The sequence below is a fragment of the Prionailurus viverrinus genome, chromosome X (genome assembly GCF_022837055.1).
Source record: "Prionailurus viverrinus isolate Anna chromosome X, UM_Priviv_1.0, whole genome shotgun sequence".
NCBI classification, from domain to species: Eukaryota; Metazoa; Chordata; class Mammalia; order Carnivora; family Felidae; genus Prionailurus; species Prionailurus viverrinus.
The window spans coordinates 94,416,747-94,438,087 of NC_062579.1; the positions used below are offsets into that span (position 1 = coordinate 94,416,747).

Here is a 21,341-nt window from a genome sequence, read left to right on the forward strand (position 1 = left end):
TGTTCTCAGGGTCATGAGTTCAAGCCCTACGTTGGGCATAGAGATTACTAAAAAATAAATAAACTTAAAAAAAAAATGCTTGCCATCTTATTTCACTTTCTCCCTGACCAAGCCTGTCCTCCCTCTCCCTCTAAAATAAGGTGTCCTACCATCCTTCCTCAAAAGAAAACATACTGTTTTGTTCTGCTTTTTTAATTTTTTTCAATGTTTACTTATTTTTTTGAGAGAAAGAGAGACAGAGACAGAGTGTGAGCAGGACAGGGGCAGAGAGAAAGGGAGACACAGAATCCGAAGCAGGCTCCAGGCTCTGAGCTGTCAGCACAGAGCCCAACGAAGTGCTTGAACCCACGAGCCACGAGATGATGACCTGGCCGCTTAACCGAGTGAGCCACCCAGGCACCCTTAAAAGAAAACATACTCTTAATAATGATAACATTTACCTAAGCTACATGAATCAGAATTTTAATAGAAATTCATTTGCCTCTTTAATTTTAGCTTGTATCTCAGTTAAGCCACTGAATATGTTCAAATGCGCTAGGTAAGTGGAAGTTCAGTTAACTGAACTATGGTTTTAAAAAGTCCTAAGGAAACTTTCTGATTAAACATAAAAGTAAATCAATTATTCCATGCCTCAACAGATGTAATGTTTCACCAAGACAAAGAACGCAAAGTATTTCTTACTTTGAGAAAGAGATTAAGCTCTATTTGGGCTAGCAGGCAGAGTCAGAATTTCCTGGACATATCCCACAGGGAACAGTGAGATGTGGCTCCTAAAATATTCCTAATGACTTCATCTTTCAACATACCAGCTCTAAAATAATTGGGAGCTGACGGCATGAAAGGTCCCTCTGGCTGATATCCTCTATTACCCATAATGTTCTTTCTTCAAAGGTTAGCCTCTTCTAGTTCTTAGGACATTAGACATCTACATTTTATGTCTGCCAACAGAGTTGAACAATGACAGAGACGCTGGGAAATCTGCCATGTAAATTGCCTCAGTGAGTGTTATTTTGATTATAAAGAGAAAAAAATGTGTTTGAAAAAATTTGAACTCCAGTATTTTTTTAAGTTGCTCTAAACTAATATCCTTCCCCAAATAATGGCCACTGACACCAAAATAAAAGTAACCAGAAAGAATTTTCTTTAGCCAACTCATCTTCTGTCAAAAATAATTATATCAACCTTGAAAAGAGAAACTTTTCTATTGGTCCAGAGTTATAGAAAAGGAGTTGCACCATTGTTATATATACAGACCAAACTGGAAATCCATTTACTCGAGCTTCCTGGTGAAAAAAGCGTGGATGAATTAGCCTAACAACCATCTCGAATTTTTCAATGGGCTGTGTTCCAAAAGTTATTTGTAGGTCAACTGTTTGGAAATCAGAACATATTTTCCCACAACAAAGGGTGGTCAGGGTCTCAGACCAGCTCACAAAAGTCAATAGACTATAAATCTACCTCAATCATGGAACTACTGGTACCAGTCTGCAGGCTGGGTCCTGAGAGCAATAGGTTGCAGTATAGAAGAGGAGAGGAAAAATACCTCCTTCTCCTTTCCTGTTCCTATTCACCTGGACAAAATGACAAATGGGTCAAATATGTATTTCTTAAGATTTTATTTTAAGTAATCTAGGGGCGGCTGGGTGGCTTAAGCATCCGATGTCAGCTCAGGTCATGATCTCATGGTTGGTGGGTTCGAGCCCCACGTCGGGCTCTGTGCTGACAGCTCAGAGCCTGGAGCCTGCTTCGGATTCTGTGTCTCCCTCTCTCTCTGCCCCTCTCCTGCTCGTACTCTGTCTGCCTGTCTCTCTCTCTCAAAAATAAACATAAAAAAAGTATTTTTTAATTTATCTTAAGTAATCTCTACACCTAACATGGGGGCTTGAACTTACAACCCCGAGATCAAGAGTCACATGCTCAACCCACTGAGTTAGCCAGGCGCCCTTGGGTCAAATATTTATTGAGTACCCTGTGCCCTGTGTTAGGTGCTGGCATTAAACAACAGTTCTGCACTTGTGAAGCTTACATTCTAGAAGAGTACTGAACAATCCACAGGACCCAAACAAATCCTCAATGAAGAAACAAAAGGTGGGAAGGCACAACTGTTCCCAGCCCACCACCAGTTAGACTTCCAAGCCAGCCACCTCACCTTTTGGAGGTGAATAAAATATAAAGTATGACCAAGTCCAAAATTGTAAAAGCCAAACAATTAAATGTCAGTTGTGACATATCCCTCTTACAAATGAACCTGGAGGAGGACAGCAGCAGATACAGAACCCAGAAGCTGAAGTTCACAAACAAACCCGAGATAAAACCACCAATGGGGCCAGGTCCATTTGGGTAGTTTTCTCACGTCTCCTTTCACCCTCCGGCAGCCACCTGAGCTGCCCACTGTGGTGTTCTCCCAGCATCAGGCTGTGCCCCTTTCTCTGACTTTTGTGGAAGCAAAACCTCTCAGTGCCTTCCTAGGAAATATGGGAGCATGACGGGGTCATCAGAGATCATTTGTGCTTCGGTACTTCTGAGAAAATGAATTGACCCTTCTCACCATGCCTTAATGGATACGCGCATCTCCAAGTTCCTACAAAATGCTTAATGGTGAGAATTTCACACGCCTCGGCTGGCCAGTAGGGGGGATATTTGGGAATCAGGGCCTTTCAGTGCCCACTCAGACTACACCTGTAGACAACTACTTAACTGCCATGTATGTACGTAACAGCTCTAGAACCAAAACCCTGGGCAGAGTTGACATCCTAAGGAGCTCTTCATCCTCTGATTAAAAACAAAATTTATCTAGTTCTATATAAACATGCACCAAGCACCACCATATAAACTGTCTCACTTAATCCTTAGAAGTACTGTATGAAATGGTTGTTATGATTAGCCTCATTTTGCCAGTGAGGAAACTGAAGCACAGTTCATCTAAAAGAAGGGAGGGAAAAAAGGAAGAGATGATGGGGCAAATTGGAGACAAATAGCAAGGTGTCAGATTTAAACCCAATCATATCAATAATACACACCCCAATTAAAAGGCAGAGATTGCCAGGGTGCCTGGCTGAGTCAGCTGGCAGAGCAATACGACTTTTGATCTTGGGGTTGTGAGTTCAGGCCCCACACTGGGCATAGATATCAATGAATGAATAAATGAATGAATGAGTGAATTTTTTTAAAGGCGAGATTGTCAAATTGAATAAATAAGCTAGAAACCCATTTTCAAAATTAAAAAATATATATATACCCTGCAAATGGAATAAAAAAAAAGCAGGAGAAACTCTATTAATATGGAAGTGGATTTTGGAATGAGGAATATTACGAAAAATAAAGAAGAGTATTTCACTTTGATAAAGGGGTCAATTCGCCAAGAATACATAATCCCAAATGTGCATGCACGTAAGCACAAAGTTTCAAAATACATGAAACAAAAACTGACGAAACTAAAAGAAGAAATAAGATAAAGCCACACTTCTCTTTGTAAATTTCAATACACCTCTCTCAGTAATTGAGAGACCAAACAGACAGAAAATCAGCAAAGACACAGAAGATGTGGAACACCACCAACCACCTTGACCTAATTGGCATTTATAGGACACCACATCCAACAAAAACAGAAGACACGTTCTTTTCAAGTGCACATGGAATATTCACCATGGTTGACCGGCTATTGTGCTATCAAATAAGCCTCACTACATTTAAGATAATCTAAATAATTCGAAGTATGTTCTTTGACCACTACAGAACTAAAACTAGGTATCAACAACAGAAGGATACCTGGGAAATTTTGCAAAGATTTGGAAATTAAACAACACACTTCTAAATGACACATGGGTCAAAGAATAAATCATAAGGGAAATTGGATAATATTTTGAGCTGCATGAAAATGAAAATATCACATGTTAAAATTGTGGGATGCAGGGGCACCTGGGTGGCTCAGTTGGTTAAGCTTCTGACTCAACTTCAGCTCAGGTCATGAGACTGTGACTCAGAAGTTCGGGCCCCACGCCGGGCTCTGCACTGGTAGTGCGGAGCCTGCTTGAGATTCTCTCTCTCCCTCTCTCTCTGCCCCTCCCCTGCTCTCATGTGCTCACTCGTTCTATTTCTCTCTCTCTCTCTCTCTCTCTCTCTCTCTCTCAAAATAAATAAATAAACATTAAAATTGTGGGATGCAGCTGGAGCAGGGGTTGGGGAGAAATCTATGGCACTGAATTATGAAACACTTTATACAACCCCCCTCTCACCAACATCAGGATATTATGCAAGGAAAAGTAAGGAATGGAGGATGAAACCCAGCCCTGAACACAACAATCATAGAAAAGTGAACCACTGCAAGTTAAAGGAGACAGTGTGAGTAGTATTGAAAGCAGCTCTGAAGTCCAGACTGCTTACCTTGGTAGTGGATGCGTGCTGACGACATACGTCCAGGTTCACAAGCGGTTAGATCCAGGAAGGTAAGTGAAGGGAGGCCGTAGAAAGCAGGGGGTCAGACGAACAAGGGCAGCATGGGCTAGCAGAGTTGATGAACTCTGATCCCAGGACAGAAGCTGTCACTCTTACCTTTAAAATACTTCTTGCTAAGGATGAGTTGTCCCTGGAGCTTAATACTTGATAAGAAGACATAAGAAGTCTTGGGGTGCCTGGATGGCTTGGTCGGTTAAGCACCCAACTCTTGGTTTTGGCTCAGGTCATGATCTCACGGTTGGTGAGATCGACCTGCCCCCCCTCCCCCCTCCGCCCATCGGGCTCCATGCTAATAGCACAGAGCCTGCTTGGGTCTCTCTCTCCCTCTCTCTCTGCTCCTCCCCTGCTCATTCTCTCTCAAAAATAAATAAATAAGCTTTAGGGGCACCTGGGTGGCTCAGTCGGTTGAGTGTCCAATTTTGGTAAGGTCATGATCTCACAGTTCGTGAGTTCAAGCCCTATGTCAGGCTCCGTGCTGACAGCTCAGAGCCTGGAGCCCAGAGCCTGCTTCAGCTTCTGTGTCTCCCTCCCTCTCTCTGCCCCTCCCCTGCTCATGCTCTGTCTCTCTCTCTCTCTCTCTCAAAAATAAATAAAACCTTAAAAAGGAAAGAAATAAGCAGGCTCTGGATGGGTTCTGTTTCTAACTGAGGGAAGAACAGAGACGTCAGGATTGCAGGCTGGTTAAACTCTGTAATTCCAAAATATCATCCCTACCTTAGAATCACCTGAGGAACTGTGTTAAAAAAAATACTCCAGGCCCATGCTTCAAAATACCTAATTCAGTACATTTAGAATGTGGAACCTAAAGTTTCCCAATTAAGTCTGATGATTCCCAGTTTGAAACTACTGGTATAAATATTATCACTATTAAAAATTGCCTACAGTTACTGAGTACGTGCCACTACCAGGTCCTCTTTATGTGCTTTACCTGTATTGTTAGATTTAATTCATTAACAAAAGGGCACCGCGAAGACCAGGTGAGGAAGCTTAAGTGGAGTTCATCCCCACTCAGAGGAAACAGGTACGGGAAAAATCATCTTGACATAGAGGCAATAACTTTGCAATTACCTGTAAAGTTATGAAAAATGTGATTGATGAATGCAATAAATAGACTGGTGATGTCAGACATAGTCATGAGAAAAGACAAAAAGGGGTGCCTGGGTGGCTCAGTTAAATGTCTGACTCTTGATTTCGGCTCGGGTCATGACCCCTGGGTCATGGGATTGAGCCCCCAATTGGCTCCTCACTGGGTGTGGAGCCTGCTTGGGATTCTCTCTCTCCCTCTGTCCCTCTTCCCCACTCGTGCTCTCTCTCTCTCTCTCTCTCTCTCTCTCTCTCAAAATCAATAAATAAGCATTTTTTTTTAACGTTTATTTATTTTTGAGACAGAGACAGAGCATGAACGGGGGAGGGGCAGAGAGAGAGGGAGACACAGAATCGGAAACAGGCTCCAGGCTCTGAGCCATCAGCCCAGAGCCCGACGCGGGGCTCGAACTCAGGGACCGCGAGATCGTGACCTGGCTGAAGTCGGACGCTTAACCGACTGTGCCACCCAGGCGCCCCGACATTTTTAAAAAATATATCAAAGAGAGATAATTTTTTAAAGAGACAAAAGAAGGAAACTGTCTCGAGGCAGCATGGAACAGTATCCAGAGGAAGTATTTGCCTCTCAAATATGTTCCAATCTTGCAGTAGTATAGGAACAGTTTGGCTTCAAGGATTCTGCACGATACCAAAATGGGTCTGAATTCCAAGTTCAACATTCTGTCTCCTGAGAGAATGGCTTCCTGACCATCCAACCCTTCCTGAAGTCTTCCCAGATTGACCTGTTGAGAACAAGACTTCCCAAATCACACCTAGTCTGATGGCATTAACCCTGAGTAGCCCAGATGCATGTGCTAGGAATACCTGACTCATTTTACACTTCATTTTCTGCTTGTATCTTGAAAGCATGATCTTTTGTCTCTATTATTATTGATGCCCTGGATCAATTAACCTGAAAGGCACAAAAGGTGTCTGCATAATAGTAACTAGCAGTGGCATATCTAATTACAATTCATAAGTATTCTTTGATAATGATTATCTATGTAACCCTACAAGAGAAGTACCACAACAAACCGCATGAAACCAGGACCATGAAGTCCTTGAATACAGTACAAAAATATCATCCCATTTAAAATTCCGTGGGAACAGGGGTGCCTGGGTAGCTCAGTCAGTTGTGCCTAACTCTCGATTTCGGCTCAGGTCATGATCTGTCCACTGCATCGAACCCCGTGTCAGGCTCCCAGCTGACAGCGCCTGCTTGGGATTGTCTCTCTCTCCTTCTCTCTGTACCCCTCCCCCACTCCCTCAAACCTTTTAAGTAAATGAATAAATAAATAAATAAATAAATACAACAAAATCTGTATGCAACTGGCATGAATTAGCATCTCTTACGCAGCTCCTCTTTTTTATTTTCAACTCTAGACCCAATAAAATCTCTTTGGCCCCGACAGTGTCTCTAGAGATGTTACTTCAATTTAAAACAAATTAAACATTTAAACCATACTTCTGAAAAGTGGTAAGATAGAATATGAAGTGGCTGTAATATCATAAACTCCGTTCTACCTAAAAGGTAGCCTTAGAGATCAGTATTCATAAAAAAAAAAAAAAAAAAAAAATCAAAGGCCAGGCACAGCTTTTAAACTAAGGAGATCTTGTTTACGTTTCTTGTATCATGGAAACCAAACAATGGTCACATGAGTTTTCTGATCTTTGCAAACATGCTTATAAAAAGTAAGGCCATCACAAATCCCTGTTTAGAAAACCTGTCCTGAATATTTGAAAATGTTTTCCTGGACTGAACCAAATCATCAGAGACCTGGGTGCCTGGACCATGTATTTTGGGGTCATTGTAGAAATATCCTTACTAGAATGAGTTGAGGTGTTGGCCATCAGCTAACATCCAGGGCCCTTACAAGATATATCCCCTTGTTTTGTTTACCGAAGACCGCGCGTGCTCTTCATGAGAATGCGAAGGAGAAGTCTCAAGCTTCATTGTCAGAAAACGTTCTTCTCCATGACTGGTGTTTTATTTAATGGACACTGTAATTCTTGTAACTGACACATCACCTTCTGTGTGTGGCCTTCCAGGTTTCTCAGAACTGATTCAGGCCTAGGTGTACATGACATTTTGGGGTGTTAGCTTCATTTTAGGTATTCACCTCACCCAGAAATCAAATTTTCTCCTTTACTTTTTAAATACTGGACTGTTTTTTTTTTTTTCCATAAATCATTTCCAGAACATGGTAGGGTAGAAATAAAACAATTACACAATTGTTGGAAAAAAATAAGGCTGCTAGAATTTCCACCCATATTTGGCTAAGGTGCTTCCAGGAAATAGAGAATGGCCCTACACCATGGGCCTGTGACTTTCCAACAATAAATTGTTAATCACTTATACATTGTTTGACAAGGCAAGGGAAGATATTCTAACTTTTGCACCTACTGTTTAAGACGAGGTGGATGGAGGACTGTCTTCCAACTTGCCACCCACTCGAGAGAGACAGGTTCAGGGTTATCTGTATGTGTTTATGTAGTTTAGAGTTCTTTGGATCAAGACCCAGAAAAACAGACTTGCCACCTTAAAATCCATCTTTTTGAGAACCGAGTGAAAGCTATAGACCAAGAAAAATGCACATACCATAAACTTGCACTCAATTTCTGGAGGGGGCAGGGTCCACAGATCTCCTCCAGGTCCATTTATGAGCCTAAAGGTACAAACTCCCTTCTAAAAGATGGCAAGATTAGGGGCGCCTGAGTGGCTCAGTCGGTTAAGTGTCCAACTTCGGCTCAGGTCATGATCTCACAGTTCGTGGGTTGGAGCCCTACATCGGGCTCTGTGCTGACAGCTCAGAGCTTGGAGCCTGCTTCGGATTCTGTTTCTGTCTCTCTCTCTCTCCCCCCCACTCCCCCGCTCACACTCTCTCTCCTAAAAATAAACATAAAAAAAAATTAAAGAAAAAAAAAAAAAAGATGGCAAGCTTAGACACCAGCCACTACAGTTCAGAGCCTAGGTCCTGAGAGGAATCCTGCATGTTACATGATTTTCATTTAAAAGGTTCCAAGATGGGTAGGGGGTTAGGGATTACTCCCACTCATATTACTTAGTAATAAAATATTCATACCGGGGGAACTGCCTCAAAATATCCTGCTTTGCACCTCTTCATTCCACACGGTCCCTCTAAATAGAGAGCAATAAGCCCTGCCTCACCCAGGTTCCTATTTCCTCAGAGGTCCTCCCCCCACCTAACATCAAATATTTCTTTGGCCGCATTGAATAGAATGGAAGGCATGTGAGGGTAAGCAGGCACTTTGTTGTGCTCAAGGCTGTACCTCTACTGCCTAAGAGGCACTCAACTCTTTTTAAAATAAATCTTCTATAGGAGGCTCTATAGCAGGTTTTTGTAAATGAAATTCTACTAGAACTCAGTCGTGTTTATCCATTTACATATCACCTATCATTTGCATATAGCTGCTTCATGCTATAGTGGCACAGCTGAGGAGTTCCAACAGGGTATACATAGCCTGTAGAGTCTCAAGCATTCACTATCTGGCCCTTTACATAAATAGTTTGCTGACCTCCAATAGCATTCATTTGGCCCTTGTTTCTCAAGCTACCATAGGTACAGGAGTTATGTCTTAATAGTCCTTTGTACCTAGAACACAGTAGATGCTTAAAAATAGCTATCACTACACAAATACAGATTTCCTACTTCCAACATAAACTATTTTGGCCCAGTTAAATCCAAAGTTAGTATTTTCTACCCTCAATGTATTTCTAGCAAGGATACAACCAAAGCTCACCTGTATTCAATAATATGGGGGATAAGGAGAAGAGATACTGATGCCAAGTACTGATCCAAACTCACAATCCTGTATTTAAAATGTGAATGCAACATAACTGGGAAGCCCCCCTCCTCCCCGGTAGGTTTCAGACCAATGATTTTGAGGTTAACCACAGTTATTTTCTCAATGTCAAAATCATCTTAACAATGTAGAGTTTCTTTTTATGCCAGGCTCATTATGGGTGCTCAACAGTCACTGAATGGATCATTCTCCCATGATTATTGTGGCCATCAATTTTTGCAAATTACAATTACCTGAAAAGGGACATCAAGATTTGTATCCCTTTGCCAATTCTAAAATATGCTCAGCATTTCTCAATCCTTTAAAAAATTATAGCCTTGTCATTCTCTAAAAATTAATTTGCACAGGTATCACTGGTTCCAAAGAAATAGAGTAAATGGATAATTCTAGGCATGGTTTCAGCCCACTGTTTACCCGCCCCGGTGCAGAGGTGAGCAAATAAGATTTTTTCATATTATTAGGTGAGATATCATTTCAAAACATTGTAGACCACGGACTAGGACAGAAATGAAGAGAGAGAGCTGGGAACCCTACTGAATTATCTTTGCTAAGTTATTGTGAATAAGCAACAATATACACAATAATATACAATCATTTGAGAAAACTATTGTTTATTTAGAAAAAAAGGTTACACTGGTAGAATTCAGTAGATAAAAAAATTTTCTTTTAAAAATGTCACTGTGAAACTTTTCCAGACGAAAGTTCAGCAATACAAAGCTCCTGTAGCTGTAGAATTAAAACACAATTAAGTTTTTGATGTTTACCCCCCAGATTTGTCTAACATAATTACAAGAAAAAATGGCAAGGGACAAGTGAGTGCTAGTACCTTTTTCTTTTTGAAACAGGTTTTAATGTCATACACGTACTATATAAAATGATTCTTAAGCACTGCATAAGACACTGCTCCCACTTTGTTTTTAGGGACTAATATTAAAAACAGGCCAAAAAATAAATTAAAACTTGAGTTTTAAAATGAGGTAAATTCAAAATGGTTCAATAATTGTTTATTTTCAGTTTCAAGCAATAAAAAGGAAGCATCTCAGATCGAAAAAAAACAAAAACAAAAACAAAAATCAAACAAAAACCAAAACAACTAAACCCAGGCAATATTTATAGTTAGCCTAAAGTGAAATTCTGTACACAAGTAACCTTATTTGCTTGTTGGGAACTGTATGCAGCACATTGTGCTAAAAATATGGAACAGTTAACACTTTCAGCCATTTACTGAAAATAAACATGTAGAAAACTAAGCAACAAGTTAAATACAGTAATGCACAACTCAACAATTTTTAAGTTTTCGGCATGGAGCAATAAAGCAGATAACTAAATAACTTAAGAAGATGCAAATGGGCCCTCTTGATTCATAATTCTTGGCAATCTACTCAGGAAAATAAATTTCTGGTCACAGCTGAACCATTTCATTCCAATCTCACCTGAAAGAAACAAAGTGATTATATTGATAGATAAGGAAGGAAGAAAAGAAGGCAGGCGACAGGGAGAAAGGGAAGGAGGGGAGGAACAGGTGGAAAGGAGGGGGAGAGGGAGGGAAGGAGAGAAAAAGGAAGCAAGAAGGGAAGGAGGAAAGGAAGGAAAGAGGAGGAAAGGAGGAAAACAAGAAGGAAGGAAAGAAGGAAGACTTAAGAAATAAAGAAAAGCCAATGAGCTCTGTCAATAACCAAGGCTTGAATTAAGTCTCTAGATAAGAATGAAATATTTGTGTATTTCTCATTGCCCACTCTCCGAAACCATTAAAGATAGGTACAGTGTCAGGGCTTTAAAAAAAAAAAAAAAAAAAACAAAACCACTGAACATTCTGTGAGGGAGGGAGGATAAAATGAAATAGAAACAAGTAAAATACTCCACAGGGGCAAGCAACAGCTTGTCAAAAGGAAACAGAACACACGGCAATGAAAAGGAACCAATTTTACATGACCAACAAAAAAAAAAGAGAAAAATGACATCACATTTTTCACAAGGACACGATTTTAATAGTGACTTATATTAAGATGCAATGTCTGCTAAATTATAAAAATTGCTTTAAAAATATATTGACTTAATTATACTCATTTCCTTTCCTTTATGTACTGACATTTTCAAATACTGCATATTGAAATAAATTCAAAACATGATCATTACAACATGTGGCAAATAACTTCATATCTGCCTAACATTATTCTCAAATTTTAAACTAATGCTTAAAGCATTAAACTTTATTGACGAAAATACTACATTCACATATTTCATAAAACCAGAGCTAGAAGGGCCTTGGAAAGTAATCACACTTGCATGAAATGCTGACAAATAATTTACACATCATTTCTATACAGCATTCTGTTCACACCATGTATAACCTTGACATTACCAATTATAGTTGTGGATACACTAATGTTGAACTTACAATTTTAATACTTAAAAATCATTGTTCCTGTCCATCACGGATGAATGGATAAACAAAATGTGGTACACATTCATACAATGGAGTATTATTCAGTTATAAAAAGAAATGAAGTTCTGATACATGCTACAACATGAATGAATCTTGAAAACATGATGCTAAGTTAAAGGTGCCAGACACAAAAGGCCACACATCGCATGATTCCATTTTTATGAAATGTCCAAAACAGGCAAATCCATACAGACAGAAAGTACATTAGTTGTTTCCAGGGGCTGGGGGAAGGGGAGAACCAACCAGGAGTGACTACTAACGGGTATGGGGCCTCTTTTGGGGGTGATGGAAATGTTCCAGAATTAGTGGCGATGGCTACAACATAGTGAATATGCTAAAAACCATCTTAAAATGGCAAATTTTAGGTCATATAAATTTTATCTCAATTTTTCAAATTGAAAAAAAAAAGTGTTGCAATAAAGAGATTATCATGGTATCGGGATGGCCATAACTAGAATAAGAAATGAGGGTCTCAGTCATGATGATGTCACAGTAGGAGAATTACTGGGCAAGGGAACTTTTGCTGACATATATTTAAGGGCACATTAAAGGATAAAACTGCTGTTGCCATTAAAACATGTAAAGATGATCTTTCCTGGGAACTGAAATTAAAATTTTCACAAGATGCCAAAATCCTCAAGCAATATAATCATCCTGATATTGTCAAACTTATAGGAGTTTGCACACAAATACAGCCTATCTATGTCATTAAGAATTGGTTCCAGGAGGCGACTTCCTCTCCCTTCTGAGAAAGAAGGATGAACTAAAACAGTTAGTGAAATTTTCATTAGATGCTGCTTCTGGATGGCGAATTTCGAGTAAAAATTGTATACACAGGGACCTTGCTGCAAGAAACTGCCTGGAGGTGAAAATAATGTTCTGAAAATCAGTGACTTTGGAATGTCTCGTCAAGAGGATGGTGGTGTGTATTCATCTTCTGACTTAAAGCAGATTCCCATTAAATGGACAGCACCAGAAGCTCTTAATTATGGGAGATATCGTTCTGAGAGTGACGCATGGAGCTTTGGCATCCTCCTCTGGGAGACCTTCAGCTTAGGGGTCTGTCCATACCCTGGAATGACAAATCAGCAAGCACAAGAGCAAGTGGAAAGAAGATACTGGATGTCAGTCTCTCAGCAATGTCCAGAGTGTATTTATAAAACAATGCTGAAGTGCTGGGATTACAAACTTGAAAACCACCCCAAGTTCAGTGAACTTCAGAAAGAACTGCCATCAAGAAGAAAGTCATATAGTGATGAAACAGTGCCAAACTCAGCCTTTAGGACTCTATCTTCCGGCAGAGTAATATTTTCTTCTTATTACCCATGCGTTTATACCACATTACCCAGAACATTCTCCTAAAATTATTTTTTTATTTACTATTTTTTTAAACATGTGCCACTTTAACAATTGTAAACAAGAAAGCACAGACTCTAAATGCAAGAGATAACACGGATCTTTTGCACACTTAGGACGGTGGAGGTTTCTCACAGAGTTTCTACTTCAGGCTTTGGTCCGGTCGTCGGTCCCCCACCCTAGACATCTCTGCTCTATCGGTGCTACAAACTGCACTGGTAATACCATGTTTGCAGAAAGACAAGATTACATCTGTAAACATCACTTTCTACTGGGTATTATGTGGACAGGACATCCTGAGGTTTTTTTCTTTCCTCCCCCCAACACCCCCATTAATAGGCCCTGATGTGTTAGTAAGGTTGCAATCTCCCTGATGCTCCAGCATACCCTCCCCTCCTTTGTCAGGGCCTCAGAAAACCATGCATGGAATGCCCTCAAAGAACACCCTCTCAGAGCTGAGGCAGCCAACTTTAAATAATGTTACTTTATAGAGAGTTGTGACAGCAAGAAGCAAGTTTGAAAAGTAGGGTGGTCTGGAGAAAAGTACAGCTAGACTGGTGATCAAAGTAGAGAAGAGAGGCAAACATAAATTCAGCCTTCTTACCAGAGGTATGTCTTTATGCACGTGCGCGCGCGCGCGCACACACACACACACACACACACACACTCTCTCTCTCTCTCTCTCTCTAAGATCAGATTCACCAAAAAGGTCCTAAAGAAATGTTTCAATAGTACATAGATTCTTCATAAAAGAGCCCTCTTAATGGCAACAAAATTTTTTTTAGAGAAACTATAAAATATGAGCCCACAAAATAGATTGTTTCTGGTTAAGTGTCTTCACCTCAAAGGAGGCATCTGAGAGTTTAGTTACCTTCATTTTCACGAGTTTCTGAAATGGTCAGGATTTCGTGATCCTACTTCTCTCTCTCCCTCTCCCTCCCTCCCTCCCTCCCTCCATCTCTCTCTCACACACACACACACACACACACACGCACGCACGCACGCGCGCAGAAGAAAGGCATGTATGGATGAGGCTGACAGAAAGTCAAATGAACATTTATGAGGAAGAGAGAAGATACAGGAGAAAGACACAGCGACAACCATCCTAATGCCACTTTACTCCTTTCATTTGTCCTTACACTGCTACCTAGGAATTCTTATCACAATAAACACACTCCCCAAGATGTTTCATGTAGAGAAATGTAACACAGAATTAAACTGGGATTCTGATGAACTGAATCTTAGCACACCCAGGGGTGCCTCTTAGGATAATGGCACGTGTAAGGGACAGTCACACTCAGAGGTAAATGTGGCATGGGAGCCCTCTTCTAAGTGCTCATGCCTATGTCCCGACAGAAACAGCACAGCACCCTAGTCCACATTTGGTCTACCTTAAATGGAAAAAAGGAAAAGAGAAAATTCCTCCTATTCTGCCCAATTGTTTGGTACGTACGAATAGCAGTATAAAGAATGCACACCCATTAAAGAGTATAAGTGATGGTAACAAAGAGAAAAATAGTCGGTGTCTATCATTTCAATCTCCTAACAAACTTTCTAACACATTTAATGATTACTACATACAGACCCAAATAAAAGCATGTAAACCTGCCCTCAAAAAATGTGTTGCAGTATACAAAGAAAACTTCTTTTAAACAGGGTACTATCAACTACTGTAAGTAAAGTGAACCACCTTTTGAGGGCAATAAAAAGTCAATGCTCTTTCTCATCAATCCCAAAGAGGTATACGTAATACTTCTGTCCATAGCTCTCCATGTGAAGTTAACAGAGTATCTGAAACATAGCAGGTAATAAAGAAAAATACCTCGTTGTTTGATTAGAAGGAAAGGATGAAGTCACTGCCTTCAACAAGATCAGAATCGAAGGAGGGGGATAAGTAACATACTCGTACATTACACAGGAATCTGTGGCTAGGACTCTAGGCAAACTGACATGCCCACATGTAAGCAATGGGAAACTGAAAAAGAAACTTAACCGCACACTCCCCACTCCAACACATATTACAAGTACCTAGGACTGTGCCTCACCATGGCAACATGTTCCTAAAATGAGCGATCTCTGAGCACTTAGGAAGTCAATTTCCAAGTATGGACTAAAGAAAAAAGGCTGAGAACAGGAATTGCAAAATCAATGGTTTACAGAGGCTAATACGTAATGGAAACAAATGAAGTCAACTGGGTGGGGACTGATTGAGGTAAACTATTTAAAAAAAAAAAAAAAAGACCCACTCTCTATATAAGGGGCGGGGGAGGTAGCCAGCACCTAGGCAGGTCTAGCAGGACACAATGTTGCCAAATATTCCAATTCTTCGAGAAAAGCGGAAATTCGGATTTTGTCAACTCTTCTGATTTTTAAAGGAAATCAATTAAAACAATGTTAAATATTGTGTGAGGCCAAGAAAATACACTAACAAGCCACATTCTGCCCTGGGGCTAAGAATGTGCAACCCTGGGTTTAAAGGATAAAACAGGTTACAAGGAGGATACTGGAGGTGAGAGAAGAACCGGAGACCGATAGGGCCTGGATGGAGTGGGGGATCACAACTCGAGCGTTAGGACACTACAAATGCAGATGGACAGGGTAGCGCTTCACTGCTCATGTTCTCTGAAATCAAAAATTAAAGTCCAAGAAGACTGAGCTTCTCAAAGTCTGGGAGCAAGCCTCAGCACAGCGTCTGGCTCACAAAGGACTCTTTTTTTTTTTTTTTTTAATTTTTTTTTCAACGTTTTATTTATTTTGGGGACAGAGAGAGACAGAGCATGAACAGGGGAGGGGCAGAGAGAGAGGGAGACACAGAATCTGAAATAGGCTCCAGGCTCTGAGCCATCAGCCCAGAGCCTGACGCGGGGCTCGAACTCACGGACCGCAAGATCGTGACCTGGCTGAAGTCGGACGCTTAACCGACTGCGCCACCCAGGCGCCCCACCACAAAGGACTCTTAAAAGTTAGCTAACCTTGACACTCATGAACTGAGGACCACACATATCAAATAAATACTGAGAAGCTAAAGGATTGTTGTAAGAGACAAATTTTAATAGGCAGGAATTCTTAGAGATTAAACCACGGGGAATAGTTAAAGGCAAAGCAGCTAGTAGTGTTCAAAAGACTAAATCAAGGAGATAAGATAAATTTGGACAAAAACGTTAGTAATAACAAGTAACAGAAGATTCAGAGAACAAGGAAAAAGGATTTTACCAATAAAAATTATGAGATAGGAAAAGATTACAGAAGACTTTGGAAGGAATTTAATCTGGGTCACATTTATGTATTTTATTCTCTCTAATCTTATCTCTTATCTCACTTTATTTTTTCTCAAATCAGGGTGATACTTACAAATCAATGTCATTTCCCTATCCATCCTACTCAAAAAAAAAGTCCTAGAAACCAACAATGAATCTTGCAATTAATAACATTAAAAAAAAGAAATTTTTTTTTTTAACATTTATTTATTTTTGAGAGACAGATCGTGAGCGGGGGAGGGGCAGAGAGAGAGGGAAACACAGAATCCGAAGCAGGCTCCAGACTCTGAGCCTTCAGCACAGAGCCCGACGCTGGGCTCGGACGCTGGGCTCGAACTCGAGATCATGACCTGAGCTGAAATCGGACGCTCAACCGACTGAGCCACCTAGGCGCCCCAACAATTAACAACATCTTTCACAGGGCGCCCGGGGGGGGGGGGGGGTTCAGCCCGTTAAGCATCCAACTCTTGATTTCGGCTCAGGTCATGATCTCAGGGTTTGTGGGTTTGAGCCCCACACTGGGCTCCGTGCTTGGGATTCTCTCTCTCCCTCTCTCTCTCTGCCCCTCCCCCACTCACACTGTGACTCTGTCTCTCTCCCTCTCCCTCTCTCAAAATAAATAAGTAAACTTTAAAAAATAACATCTCTGAATCATGGAAATGCGACACGTGTCGCAATTCTCTTTTCTGTAGAACATTAAATAAATAAAAAAGGAAGCAGGAAGCAGGAAGCAGGGAGCAGCAGATTTAAAGTAGCCTAAAGGTAAATGCTGCCAATCAGAAATGATGAAACTTCTAAAAGAAAAAGAAGAACAGAAAGACTTGACCAATTCTAGAACATATCCAAATAGGAAGAGGCATCCAGGGGGGCGCCTGGTTGGCTCAGTTGCAAGACAGTGGGACTCGTGATCTCGGGGTTGTGAGTTCCAGCCCCACGTGAGGTATAAAGATCACTTAAATAAATAAAACTTAAAAAAAAAAAAAAAAAAGAGGCAGCCAGAACAGCCAGAAGAAGGAAAAAATCAACCAGAGCTTCACAAAATTCAGAATCTACCCAAGGAGAAAGTATAGGCCACAGTTGTCAAGAAGAAATTGAACAGGATGAACATCAAGCCAAATGTATCGTAAAAGGATTATCTGAATTGAGAAGCTTTGTTACAAGACCACCGACCTAACATCTAACACCCAAGCCAATCTTTCATGCCTTTGGTCCTGAAAGAGTATAGAGAGAGGTAAAGTACAAATCCATGGCCCATGTGAGTAAGAACTCAAAGAAGTCTGCAGTAAAACTTTCACGTGCCAAAGAATAATATTTAGGTACTGAGTAAAGAGAGAGATGTATAGAATCACAGTGAAAGTGGTCAGTCACAATGGCTGACTCATTCCTAATGAAGATATAAGTGGCAGGTTTTTTCCTTCTCTTTAATAAGGAGACCAGGTGAGGGGCACCTGGGTGGCTCAGTCAGTTAAGCGTCCAACTTCGGCTCAGGTCATGATCTCACAGTTCGTGAGTTCGAGCCCCACGTCGGGCTCTGCGCTGACAGCTCGGAGACTGGAGTCTGCTTCAGATTCTGGTCTCCCTCTCTCTCTCTGCCCCTCCCCAACTTGCACTCTGTCTCTGTGTCTGTCTCTTTCTCTCTCAAAAATAAATAAAATAGTTTAAAAAATGAGACCAGGTGAAAGCAAGCAGTTTTAAAAAGCAAGGGGTGCCTGGGTGGCTCAGTCGGTTGAGCGTCCGACTTCGGCTCAGGTCATGATCTCGCAGTTCATGGGTTCGAGCCCTATGTCAGGCTCTGTGCTTACAGCTCTGAGCCTGGAGCCTGCTTCGGATTCTCTGTCTACCTCTCTCTCTGCCCCTCCCCCACTCGCACTCTCTCTCAAAAATAAACATGAAAAAAAAAGTTTTTTAAAAAGCAAAACGTCAAAAGAAAGAGTAAAGTGAAGAGTAAAAAAAGAAGAAAGATTAAGAGTTTATAGTTCACTAGGGAAAACAGCTAGTTGTTGGGGGAGAGGATGACTTGAACTGAGGAATGGGCAATCTTCCTAAAGATTTTAAAGAAAGTCTATTAAATTCTCAACGTTCTCTCCTAACTCTCATTTACCCCATTCTACTACATAGATAACAAGCAGACAATAACAAAGCTGGAAAAGCACACCACCCATCAGGACATTACCCATCTGGCAAACTCAAGTCCCCACCCTGCGGCCAAAATAAATAGGACAAAACCCATTCCCTAAAACTCATACCCTACTACAGAACGGGTTTTCCTACATTTCTGACTCTTAATTTAACTGTGAACAGCCTTGGTTCTCTCTCTGGTTTCATAAAAGCAGCAGCAAATGTTAGGGGGAGGGTCTAGATAGGAAGCATACATTAGGAAGTGACCGCTAATAGGGAAGCAAGAAAAGGAGCTGCCACAAAGTCAAGACCTTCAAATACAGTCATCTCAAGCCATTAAACGTAGAGGGCAAAGCAGCCTACGTATCCCAATAATCCTAAGGCATCACCGAACAACAGCTATTCAGATGATCCGAGTGCTCAAAAAAGACTGTATTAGGTTCTGAACACTCTTTTCACTAAGACAGAGTGAACTACTGTCCACATACCATTTATTTAAGATGGTTAAACACTTTTTAAATCTCATATAAGGCATAATTACCTTGAAAACAAAGTTGCATATTTTAAATTCCAGAACTAAAAGCACAGACGGTATTTTCTGGCCTTGCAAAAACATGGGCTGTGGTAGAAAATGAGGCACAGAAACCTAGAAATTTCCGGATAACACGTACGCATGAAAAGGCAAAAAGGAAAACCGAACACTAAAGGGCAAGGAAACCTAGGCTCTGAATATTGGCTCTGCCAGCGAGGATCTCTGTCAGCCTCTCCAGCTTAACCTCTCAGAGTCTCCATTTCTTCACCTGTAAAGTGCAGATAGCAGCACCACCTACAAGGCTATAGGTACTTAAAAAAGGTAAATAATTATCCAGAGAAGACGGGAATGAGTGCTGAAGAGAAAGCCAGATGTTCTTAAATATATCTTGGTGCTAAGAAAAAAAACAGTGTGGCTAATCAGCAAGCTTAAGATGAAAACAGTTTAAAAATAACTGTGAATCTTATTTTACATCTATACCCAAAGACCTGGTCATTACAGTTAGGTGCAAACTTCTAGTTGTAGCCTGCAAAACGTATCTAGTTTCCTCAGCATGATCAGACCTCATTTTATATCTCTCCCTTTAAATGAAAGGAGGTGAGAGAACACTCACCTTGATTGAAAGTCTTCATTATCTGTGCTTGTCCGAGGACTTATGAGTAGATGACAAATTAAGGGAAAACAACTTTGAAAAAACAAAACAGGAAAGGAATGGTGTCTCAACTTTTAGTGCAATCAATCCTTCAGCTCGCGGTTCTACTCGCCTGACTAGCCTGGGAGCCTCAACCTCTACCAGCCCTGCTCATCTGCTTCATCATCTTGCCCTTCTATTCCCCGCGCCCCAGCCCAAAGGACTCTCTGTTCCCTTTCTTCCTCTTGGTGGCAATACAGCCAGAGAGAATCTTGGTGGCGTAAAACAACCTCAGTCACCACAGAAGTTAAAAAGAAAACATACCAAGTCTCCCCCTTCCACATTTCATATACTTGAGAGGGTCAACTGAAGAGACTACTAAAAGGCTAGTTAAGCCCTTCAACTTTATTCAGACCACATACTACAAGGGTACAATTCTAAACATGACCAGTATCAAAGCTTTCCATTGCACTGATTAAATATGCCAATAAGATGAAAAGGATATTGTTTCTTCTCTTCCTTTCCTCCTGAACTGTCCCGTTTCTCTTTCTTTTCTATCTTTTCTTTATCATGCCTGGACTCCTATAAGGAATGGTGGAATTAGTTGGGGAAGCGAAAACCAAATATAAAAATCAGCTCAAAATCCCTTTTTATCACCCACCAGTCACATATTTTTCTTCAAAAACTTATTTAATGATGCCAAAAGCACAAGCAACAATAGAAAAAAATTGGACTTTATCAAAAATAAAAACTTTCATGCATCAAAGAACACTATCAAGAAAGTGAAATACAATGTACAGAATGGGAGGAAATATTTTTGCCAGCCATACAGCTCATAAGGGTCTAGTATCCAGACTATATAAAGAAGTCTTACAACTGAGCAACAAAAAGACAATCCAATTTAAAAGTGGCCACAGCATCTGAAGAGATTTCTCCAAAGAAGGTATATGAATGGCCAACAAGCACATGAAAAGACGCTCAATAGCATTCGTCATTAAGAAAATGTGAAATCAAAACCATGATGAGATACCACTTCACACTCACTAGGATGGCTAGAATTTTTTAAAAAAACGTAATTAAAAATAAAAATTAAAAAAACAGAAAATAACAAGTCTTGGCAATGACGTAGACAAATTGGCACCCTCGTACATTGCTGGCAGGAACATAAACTGTCCAGCCACTGTGGAAAATGGTTTGTCAGTTCCTCAAAACGTTAAACATGGCATTACCATAAAACCCAGAAATTCCACTCCTGGGTATACAGACAAGAGACCTGAAAACAGGTCTTCAGACAAACACTTCAGAGCAGCACACAAACATTCATAGCAGCACTATTCACAACAGCCAAAGGGAACAACAAAAAAGTCTATCGACTGACAAATGGATGAACAAATGTGGTATATTCGTACAGTGGAATATTATTTAGCCATAAAAAGAAATGAAGCACCGGTACATGCTATGCCATGGAAGAATCTCAAAAGTATTGTGCTAAGTCAAACAGGTCAGACGCAAAAGGCCACATTATTATACAATTCCATTTATATGAAATATCCCAAACTGGTGAGCCCATAGAGAGAGAAAGCAGATTGGTAGTTGGCAGGTGCTAAAAGGAGAGGGAAATTGGGAATGACTGCTCAA

The 21,341-nt window shown here is 40.6% G+C and overlaps 1 protein-coding gene and 1 pseudogene across 7 annotated transcripts in view; one reads left to right on the plus strand and one right to left on the minus strand.

Moving 5' to 3' along the window:
* The first annotated feature begins 12,250 nt into the window (after positions 1–12,250).
* LOC125157056 (tyrosine-protein kinase Fer-like) lies at positions 12,251–13,171 on the plus strand (annotated as a pseudogene).
* The window catches only part of THOC2 (THO complex subunit 2), a 111,751-nt gene continuing 102,912 nt past the window's right edge, over positions 12,503–21,341 (minus strand). For 5 of the 7 annotated variants that reach the window (XM_047843135.1, XM_047843130.1, XM_047843134.1 and 2 more), the window contains 3 exons: positions 20,209–20,285; positions 19,686–19,731; positions 12,503–12,881 (listed from right to left, as the gene is read on the minus strand). In XM_047843135.1, coding sequence (XP_047699091.1) covers positions 19,704–19,731; positions 20,209–20,285 — 105 coding nt within the window. In that variant the 3' untranslated portion in view covers positions 12,503–12,881; positions 19,686–19,703. The other 2 variants (XM_047843131.1, XM_047843133.1) reach the window with 2 other exon arrangements.